This window comes from Dasypus novemcinctus, chromosome 12 (genome assembly GCF_030445035.2).
Source record: "Dasypus novemcinctus isolate mDasNov1 chromosome 12, mDasNov1.1.hap2, whole genome shotgun sequence".
NCBI classification, from domain to species: Eukaryota; Metazoa; Chordata; class Mammalia; order Cingulata; family Dasypodidae; genus Dasypus; species Dasypus novemcinctus.
The window spans coordinates 59,280,286-59,291,166 of NC_080684.1; the positions used below are offsets into that span (position 1 = coordinate 59,280,286).

Genomic DNA, 10,881 nt, shown 5'->3' on the forward strand with positions numbered 1-10,881 from the left:
GTTCTTTAGGGGCAGGCAACCATAGATACTTTATGGGCTACCTTTTCTTCTTGCTTTTCATGATCTGCTGGATGATTTATGGTTGTATTTCTTGTGAGTACAATTATTTTTTTGATTTCTTAATATAATAGTTGCATACTCAGATTATACTTACCCTATTAACTATTTATGTTATGACAAAAGTCTTTGACTAAAAATTATAGTTTGGGGTACCTTACCACAATGAAGCATAAAGGAAAAAATAGTGTAGAATTATTCAATAAATTATATTTGGCATATAGTTTAAACAGAATTATCAGTGAATATTTGTCCTCTGGCAAACATGTTGATTTTAATAGGCTTTGAAAAACTTTTAGTAAAATATACCAACATGACATACTTATTTTACTCCAGTAGTTTATATATTATTTGATTATGCTGATTCCTTTTTCTTAACGAACAATTGGGAAAATATACTTGAAGTTAAGTTACACGGAACTTGAATTATTTTGAAAAGGTATAATTACATATTAGAGAATATTAATAGGTATTAGAATTTACCCTTTTTAAGAGCAAGTTTTTATTCACTTGGTCATTTAAGTTTAGTCCCTTAGAGGACATAATTTGGAGAGAGTTTAAGTGAAGATATTAGTTACTGTGCTTCAGAGCTTGGCGACATTTAGCATAAAGATGTATTAGACACTGGTTTAAAAATAAATCTTGCTTTCCTAGTCCTCCTACACCCACAGATATTAAGAATAATCTCTGACCTTGCCTTAATGAACAAAAAGGAGACTACCTTTTCAAGTAGAGATTAATAGAAAGATTTGTTCGAAGATCTTGACCTACTATTTGGCTCAACACATTCCTGCCAGTAACAGCAGTTGCCTCTATTGCAGCAGCTCTCAAAGAGCAGGAGATTTTGCGTTGAGAAAAGCCCGTCTTACTTAGGTGATACTATTGTGTTATATGACCTCCTTCCAAAAAAAAGACTCTCATCTATCTTTATCATCTTGTGTTTGTTGGAAAGAAAATGTTCTTCTTAAGTATCGTGCATATGTAATACCAAATAAAAACTTTACTGTAAGGTACAATTTTTAAAGATTGGCTGCTGCTTTTTCATTTCTATCTTTGGTAGATCTTTTCATTAGTTATTTAAAGGCTTTTGAAAGGAACATTTGCTATTGAAAATCATCAATTAAATCTAGACACTCTGATCATATTTTCTAAGTGGTGCCTAGCACAAATGCCTGAATGGAGTGTTTGGATGGTTATTGAGTAAATATGAAAACTTCTGCTCTGGTTTTAGACTGGGGACTCCACTGTGAGACCTCTTACACCAAGGATGGATTTTGGACATATATTACTCAGATTGCCACATGTTCCCCTTGGATGTTTTGGATGTTTCTGAACAGTGTTTTTCATTTCATGTGGGTAGCTGTATTACTCATGTGTCAGATGTACCAGGTAAGTGTAGTGTAAGTGCATTACTTAGTGTCCCAACTGGATATTCTTATAAAAATCCACTCTCTGCTTAAAAGATCATAATGCATTCATTATCTTTTGAATCACTCTTGGTTTTCAAGGATTAATTTTATCCTAAGATTTACTCTTCCTTTCTATCTCCATCTCTCCCCCCTCCTTTCTCCTTCCTTTTCTCATATTATGAACTTTTGACTTTCAGTACACTCTTGAGACAGACTTATTTCTGTTGTTCTTGATTTAAATACATTCAGTTAGATGAAAGATTAAGCTTAGCATGATGATGCCATTGATTTTATTTTCATGTTATTGTATGGTTTATCCACAAAAATTAATATTCAAGAGTATTTTAAAAGTATAAGGGTATTTTAAAAAGCTCTTTCATCAAGAGGCTGATGGAGAGGTTGTCTGTATATAGTGTCCATCATTCCATGCACACAATGCCAAGTAGCCTATTTTAAAATATCTTCCCTTTTTACCTGTCTTTTTCACAGACTCAGATGATGTTATAATGTAAACTAGCTTGATGATCTCCTGATGGAAAACCAAAAAACAGACTTCATCATTTTTCTTTCCCACCTCATCCTTGTTTACATTAAATATTCATATAGTAATGGTTTGCTTTCTCGTATCTCTTAGATATCATGTTTAGGTATTACTACAAATGAAAGAATGAATGCCAGAAGATACAAGCACTTTAAAGTCACAACAACATCTATTGAAAGTCCATTCAAGTACGTACATATTTATATATTTAATATTTTACCTCGCCATATAAATTTCTTTACAAACTAAACTCAGTAAGTGGTAAATATACCAAAAAGAGTATTTTCATTATGGCAATATAATATGAAATATATATGACAATATAATATGAAAAGGAATATTCCTTTTTCTTAATAGTATGTAAAGAAGCTTATCAGTCCTACTGAATTCTAATATTTCTGTCAGAAGTAGCATAGTCAGTTCATCATAACTTCAGAATTCATCACATTAGCTACATATAAATGTGTGATATCTGTCTATACCTATATATAAATAACTTCTTCATAACATTTTTATTCAGTTTAATGGTTAGAAACAATAGTGTCCTGATTATACAAAATACTTAAAACCTTGAGTTTTACCCTAGCTGTCTACTACCCTCAAACTTTTAAAGTACCATTAATTATTGCATGCTTTTGGAAAAGCAGGCAAACCTGTAAATAAAAACAAAAATGAGCAAGTCAATTGGTGATTTTGAAAATTCTCCCATAGGTATATAAAGTATATATATATTTTTTTAAAGATTTATTTATTTTTTCTCTCCCCTTCCCTCCCGCCCCCAGTTGTCTGCTCTCTGTGTCCATTCGCTGTGTGTTCGTCTGTGACCGCTTCTATCCTTATCAGTGGCACCAGGAATCTGTGTTTCTTTTTGTTGAGTCATCTTGTTGTGTCAGCTCCCCGTGTATGCAGCACCATTCTTGGGCAGGCTGCAATTCCTTTCGCACTGGGCGGCTCTCCTTACGGGGTGTACTCCTTGCACGTGGGGCTCCCCTATGCGGGGGACACCCCTGCATGGCAGGGCACTCCTTGCGCATATCAGCACTGCACATGGGCCAGCTCCACATGGGTCAAGGAGGCCCTGGGTTTGAACCGTGGACCTCCCATGTGGTAGGCGAATGCCCTATCCATTGGACCAAGTCTGCTTCCCTAAAGTGTATTGAAATCTTAAAATTCCGAGTTTATCCATGACATTTCTTTTTAAAATTTTTACTCATAGGTCTACTGGCAAGTTCATATTATATATAATTATTTTGTCTTTTATTTTGTTTCTCAATTTTGGAGGTAGTTTTTCTTCCTTCCAAAGATTCTCCAGTCTAGGAAAGGTTTTACAAAAATTGCATATGGCACAGGAATGAAAGAAATGTGAATTTAAATAACTTCAGATTATAATTGTGTAATCCATTAAATTAGCAGAAGAGAGAAAAGAAAAATCATTGTTAGCAGAGCTATAGAGAAACATGAATGCCGCATATATATTTTGTGGTTATAAATTGGTTGTCTTTCTAGCAAGTAATCTGGGTTTTTATGTTTAGAAAATATGTATGTAACACCAAAATTATAATGAACTCATATTAAATCATTGTACTAATTGACTCTTTTTAGTGGTTTTTAAAATTTTTTTATTTTTTATTTTTAGCCATGGGTGTTTAAGAAATATTATAGACTTCTTTGAATTTCGATGCTGTGGCCTCTTTCGTCCTGTTATCGTGGACTGGACAAGGCAGTATACAATAGAATATGACCAAATATCAGGATCTGGGTACCAGCTTGTGTAGCAACATCTTTATCCTCTGAAGCATATTGCTGAGTGGTGCCTGAAAATTGTGTCTGTCCATGTCTCTCTCACTCGAATCCACACCTTTTGAACAATAGCATGCTATGTGTAGGGCTAATTGTGAATTTTACAGTCTTTTTTCCAACCCTTTTATTAACAAAGTAAACATGGACAGAAGACACTGCCACTTCTGGGAAAAAGAAAGATCATAAAAAGCATTTTAATGGTTCTTAATGTGGGAATTCACCTCATACCCAACTTTTTGGTTTTGTTCTCATAACACTTTTCATGGGGGTAAAAAAAATGAACTAATTCTGTTGACAGATGTCATATATTGTTGAGAAATGTTCAGTTCTCACTAAATTTATTGTATGTGGCTAAATTGTATGATGCAATTTAATAACAGTGCATCTAATTCTAGAAGAGTTGTCTTAAATTGATTCAGACTAGTATTATATAAGTTTTAGAATGTACATGTAAATAATGTGATGAAAATCATGTGGTTTTATTAGGGATCTACAGTAATGTATCTTCAAAGGCACAAGAAAATAATAATGTTCACCAAAAATGTGTTAACAATATTTTACGTCTGTCAGCTGTTCCAATGCTGATGTATTTTTAGTTCAGTGAAATAATTTGTAATAACTTTGCTTTGAGGTTTTATGGTCTAATAATAAAGCACTTGCATGAGCATAGTAAGTTATGTTATTTTGTTCAAATTTAACTCTTAGTGCATGTTACACCTCATAGAATGTATACCAGCAGATACTATCCAGTGAAGCATAAATTAGAATTTAATTTGATGTTCAGACAGCCTAGTTTTTAAAAGAATTGAGGTGGTGTTTTTAAGAAAAGCAGAAAAAAATAGGTTAATGCAAAATTCTCTGTAATAGAGATAAATATCTTTCTTTTTAAATTCCAAGCTACAAAGTAAGTTGTAGACAAAATAATGGAGTTTAGCTAAAGATTCAGCATGATCTCTATGCATAGCACATGAGAATAAAAGAAAAGCTGATGGTATATTCTGGTGGGGTTTTTTTAAATGACTTAAAAAGTACAAGGCATTCCCCAAGATTATTTAAATTTTCCCAATATTGAATGTGTTTTGAAATTTGATAATGCTGTCTGAAACAATTTCAGAAAGATTTTATTACTGTTAAACATGATGCATTGATCAGTTTTTGTTGCAGCATTTCCATACCCTCATGGTGAACTATTGGTCACTACTTCCATAAATGTTGTTTACAAATTAAGGCTTGGTTTATTAGTCCTCTTAAAAGTGCTGTGGCAAACTGTGGTTCGAGCAACCTGTGGGAAACCTGTGAGAGGGAAGGGTGGGAGAAGGGTGGTCAGACTGATTATAGATCCTAGACCAGTGTAAAGAATGTGTATCTGTATATAAATAATTTATCAAATAGTTTTGTTTGTGTCTGTATCTATTAGTCTATTTAAAGCTGCTCATTTTATCCAACCAAAAAGAAAAGGGAGATAACTAATGAGCTTCTAGTGATGTTCAATATTGCTGTTAATAGGCATTATACCCTGCAATTTCACTGCATGTCTGATGCTTGGTAAAATTAGTATTCCCTGTAAAATGCAGATTACAGGTAATTATACAATCTAGTGGTATACCCGCCCCTTGCCTTAGTAAGAGGAGCAGTGAAAATGTATATAGTTGATGTTCAGTATTTCCCAATACCATTTTTATATAGTAGCTTCTTTGACCATAAGTCACACATCAAAAAAGATTACCCTTAATGTATGTGAGTGTTTTAATATTAGCAAATTGGCATACATATTTTATTTTTGAAAAGGGATGAGAAGGGTGTGGGGTGGCAATAGCATTGTGCCATTTTGTCATAGATTGTAAAAAATTGGTTAACTTTACAAATGTCTCTGATAGTTTTGACTACTAATTGGGGGAAATTTTAGATAATTTTTAAATTCAAAGTTATTTATAAAATGCTAGAATTTTGTTTTACTTTTTTGTATTTTGAGCCACTTCATATGAAGACTCAGTTGCAATTTTTATCGAATACATTTTTACCAACAGTCAAAGACTATGGTGGTTTTCTCAGAGTTTGCATAAGAGTGTTGTTACCATGTTCTTTCTTTGTGGTACAATATTCTTTTCATTATAAAAGACATGTCTTTCATTTAAATAGAAAAAAACTAAATGTATAAGTACATGGAACATATTAGCAACATGAATGCTTTAGTACTAACCATCTCATAGTACCAGTGAAATCTTTAACTCGGAAATGATGGTCAGGAGCCAACTATGCAGCAATGTACCATCTGTTTAATTGTTTGTGGGTCCTGTTTGAGGAACCAACTTACCCCAGTTCTAAAGTTTGTATGTGAAGGTCACCCATTTGGGAAGAGTTAACATCAGCTTAATTGGAAACTTTTAGTAAATAGAAACTTAATCTCAGCCCTGAACATATATTACTACTTTGGAGTTTTTTCCTTCATAATTTTGATGTTCCCAGGAATTTATCTAAAATATTAATAGATATAAAACAGCATCATTACATCCTAAGCTATGGATATTTTTATTTTATGTTTTCTTTATTTATAACTGTGCCAAGTATTATTTTACTTACTGTGTTACTCTGTGGAAAGAAAAAACCTGTAAAGTGTTTAATAAATTAGCTCTCCTTAAATAAATTAAATCTGTCAAAATTTTGTAAAATATTAATCAGAATAAATATTGACTCCTAAGTGTGTTTTCGTGTAATGATTTCACTCATTCGCTTCAAGAAACTGATGAAACAGGTTGATGTTGGTGCCTGTGATATGAAAAGATTATTCTATATATTTCTCAGTCACCTAGGAGGCAAATGATATATGACTGGAGAAACTGGTAAAAATAAAGTTATAGTAGTGTTCAAAAAAAATCTCAACTCTGTGTGTGTGTGTGTGAGAGAGAGAGAGAGAGAGAGAGAGATGCTTTCTTTTAAAGAAGAAAGAAAATTTTCTTTAAGAATTTTGGGTTGAGTAGAGTTAAAGAGGATCCTCATGAAATGCTATAGTATCACCAATTATGGCCCATAGCATACATTTGGCACGCTTTTTCCACACACCTCCATTATCAGCACAGTACAGCTTGGCATTGATGCAAGAATATTATAGTATTGCTGTTAACCACAGTCTATAGGTCACACCAATTGTAGTTTTCCCATGCTTCTCCATATTCCCTTTAGGGAAATCTACACATCTGTATGGTTGTTTTGCAAGTTCACAACATCTGTAACAAAAATGTATTTTTAAAAAATAGTATGGGTTGGGTGAAAAATACACCAAATGTAAGATAAGGACTATAGTTGGTAGTAATATTTTGACAGTGCTCTTGCTTAGTTTGTAACAAATGTTTCACACGAATGCAGAGTTGGTGGAGGGGTGATGTATGAAATCCTTGTGTGATGTTATGTATGTTTATTTTGTAAGTTTGCAGTCTTTACTATATACTTATTGTTTATGTGTGTTCATGTATGAATGATATACTTCAATAAAACATTGCAAAATGAAATCTACCAAATAACAATTTCAGTTACTTGAGAAGTCATACATGGCAAAGAAAGTTTCTTGACTTGGAAATATAAAAAGCAAAAATGACATGGACTTCTTTCCTGTTGCTCACATGGTAGTTAATAATTGGACTAATACTCAATTCATAATTAGCTTATATTCTTTAATGCCTCCAGAGCTGTCTAGAGCTCAAGTCAAAATTTTCTGAACTGTATAAAATAAACTCTCCAGCAAGACATCAGTTTTAATTCCAGTTAAGCATTTTCCTCCCCTTCTGTCTGTCTGGATACCCCAGTCCTTGCCAGATTGATAGGATTGTACCTATGATGGATATCTGATTTAAGAGTTTGTAGAGATTATTGGAAACAAATTGTATGTACCAAGATAAGAAATATTAGCTTTTTTTTGGGGGGGGGGGCAGGTGGAAACTAAACCTTCAATTTCATAAATCAAGAGTTTCCTAAAAAATATATATGACTTTTAAAAGAAGTTGTGGGTTAAGAGAAAGAGACTGTTAAAATAGAGGATCCATAATTCCAAGTGAGACATTCAGAATGCTCCCACAGATGTGGATGTTAAAACTTTTGCTTTTTAATTGGAATATAAATGTTTTACCCAGATAAATTATACTAAAATATTTATGTAATTAGGCATTTACTAGGATTCACAAATACTTTTAGTAGACAGCAATGTTGTTGAAGTACTCAGGACTGCTTCCATTCAGTTTAATTAGAAAGGCTCATTGTTGCTATTTCTGTTCCTAAAAACAAGTTGCTAAATTTTGAGAAGTACTGTATGTAAATGTTTCTGAAATAGAGTTTTAAGAACCATTGCCCTAGATTAGGGGATAGGCAGCAAGTGCCAAATAATCTGTTAAAACTTCCTATGAAATAGGAAGAAGCCACGATAGCTTACTTTTATTCGTGAGTTTTAATAAATCAAAGATTGTATTTCTTCATTTTATTTGAATCATGCCATTGTACTATCAGAGCATTGACTATTTAACAGTATAGGCTAGTGCTTCTTTAAAAGTTATTACTGTGATTTTTATAAAAAATATTTACAGAGGTGAGTGGATGTGGCTCAAGCAGTTGAGCACCAGCCTCCCACATGGGAGTCCCTGGGTTCGGTTCCAGGTGTCTCCTAGAGAAAAGAAACAGATGAGTGAGTCAGTTCAGGGGAGCCGATGTGGCTCAGTGGTTGTTCCCCAGTCCTGGCACCTTAAATAAATATCTTAAAAAGTGACTTTTTAAAGTGTTTACACAGAATGATTTAAGTAATATAACTATTAAGGGGGAAAGAAGGTTGCATACTGTGTGTAGAAGCCATATGGCAAGGTGGCCTAGGCCTCAAAACATTAAATGCCCCAAATGCTGTATTTAAAGTGGATACCTTAAGCCCTTTTGTTGCCAAAAGAATCATCTTATAGTAGCTTCTTATAATTATTTGGCTTTTGGTAAATAATTGAAATGAAGTCATTTCATTATGTTAAGTTAGGGCTATTTTTTTTTTTTTAATGCCTTGAAGCATTAATGCTTTGAAGGTATTGTCTGTCTCCCCCCCCCCCCCCCCCCCCCCCCCCGCCCCCTCATTGCTGATTTGTGTCCTCTTTTTTGGTCAGTTTAGCTAAAGGTTTGTCAATTTTATTGATCTTTTCAAAGAACCAACTTTCGGTTTTGTTAATGTTCTTCATTGGTTTTTATTCCCTATTTCATATTTTTTGGCTCCAATCTATTTCCTTCCTTCTGCTTTGCTTTGGATTTAGTTTGCTGTTTTTTTCTTGTTCCTGTAGGTGTTCAATTAGGTCTTTGAGCTCTTCTCTTTTAATATAAGCATTTAGGACTATAAATTTCATTCTGTGCACTGCCTTCGCTGCATGCTGTAAGTTTTGATATGTTGTGTTATATTCATTCACCTCAAGCTATCTACTTGGTTTACCTTGTGATTTCTTTGACCCACTGTTTAGGATTGTGTAACTTCCATATAGTTACAGATCTCCCAGTTCTCTATTAGTGATTTCCAGCTTTATTCCACTGTGAAGATGTGTTTAAGAACCTCAATTTTTAAAAATGTGTTGAGACTTGTCGTGTCCTGAAGAACAATCCACATGCACTTGAGAAAAATGTATATCCTGCTGTTTTGAGTTGCGTTCTGTATATATCCGCACGGTCTTGTTCATCTAGCATATTTTCAAATTGTTTCCTTATTAATCTGCTTAGATGTTCTATCCATTGATAAACATGGTGTATTCAAGTCTCCTGCTATTATTGTAGAGGTGTCTATTTCTCCCCTTCAGTTTTGCCAGTGTTTGCCTTATGTATTTTGTAGCACCATGGCTAGATGCATAAATATTTATGATTGTTACTTCTTGATGAATTATATTTTTAAATTTATCTTTGTCATTCACATTCTATTCATTAAAAATGAGTCAGTAAGTTTGTCCTTCATTCAAAGGGAGGGGAACTAGACTCCATCTTTGGGAATGTCAAAGAATCTGTGGATGTTTTGTTTGAATTGTTCTTTTGGATATATTTTTAAACTACCACACATTACTTTAACTTTTCAATTTAACCTACTTCTTATTGCCAATTAATTATTTGCTAGTCACTTATCTAATATACCCTCCCCTCTCCCACAACGGAACTGGTAAACCATGTAGAACATGTAACTCAAGACCATAATGTAAATAGCATGAATAGTTTCATGCAGTGCACCCTTAATCAACTTCCTCCCACTAAGTTTCTGCTTCTATTTTGATGTCATACATACCACATCCCTTTTAGCTTTTCAAAATAAACATTACGGTATGTTAAATTAGGCTTTGGAAAGGATTAAGATGTGTTCACAAGTCAGACTGGTTCAATTTTACTAACACATCACAAACCATATTCATACTCATATGCCAGGAGGGGGAAATGGTCAGATTGAGTCTCTGGTACAGAACAGATTCTAGGGGAATAATGAAAACATTCCTTATGTAATCTAATGTTCCTTCCTATCTGAGCCAATTGAATGCCCAGACAGTGCTACATTTGCTATTTTGACAGAATTGAAGTATGTGAAAAAGCACCCCAGTTTCCAGGATTTAGAAAGTCACCGTCTCTCAGATTAGAATGGAAAGTTAAAAAAAAAAAAAGGCTTGCTATGCCACAGGTTCTATACTTGTCTGTAGCTGTTTATAATGATCTTCAGCTGTAAAGACAATTTTAAGTGTTTTGTTGAAGTGTGTCCACCCTGGGTCAGTGTGCCTTTCCAAGGAATTTGTTAAGATTTCTGTGGCCCCAACCTAGAGATTCTGCTTCTAAGGACCTGAAGAGGTTCTGTCTTTTAATACCTCCAAGTGATCCTAATGCAGGTTGTCTACAAGCCGTACTGTGGGAAACTGCTCCAAAAGAATAACTAACCACCAGGTACAGTGGGGCAGGAAGGAAGGAGATGCTGTTCTGCTGAAAGCCAGCTCTGAGGAGCTGAAATGGTGACAAGTATTGCCTAGCAACCCTCATTCTGGGCCAACTTAAAAGAGACAGATATACCTTCTAACATCTGTAATGCAAATATTAGCTTAGTGA

General features: G+C 33.9%; 1 protein-coding gene across 2 annotated transcripts in view; it reads left to right on the forward strand.

Moving 5' to 3' along the window:
• Positions 1 to 6,505, forward strand: part of ZDHHC17 (zinc finger DHHC-type palmitoyltransferase 17) — a 224,584-nt gene extending 218,079 nt beyond the window's left edge. For both annotated transcript variants that reach the window (XM_058308461.1, XM_058308462.2), the window contains exons 14-17: positions 10 to 93; positions 1,289 to 1,446; positions 2,101 to 2,195; positions 3,644 to 6,505. In XM_058308461.1, coding sequence (XP_058164444.1) covers positions 10 to 93; positions 1,289 to 1,446; positions 2,101 to 2,195; positions 3,644 to 3,782 — 476 coding nt within the window. In that variant the 3' untranslated portion in view covers positions 3,783 to 6,505. The remainder of the gene's footprint in view (positions 1 to 9; positions 94 to 1,288; positions 1,447 to 2,100; positions 2,196 to 3,643) is intronic.
• Positions 6,506 to 10,881: the final 4,376 nt, after the last annotated feature.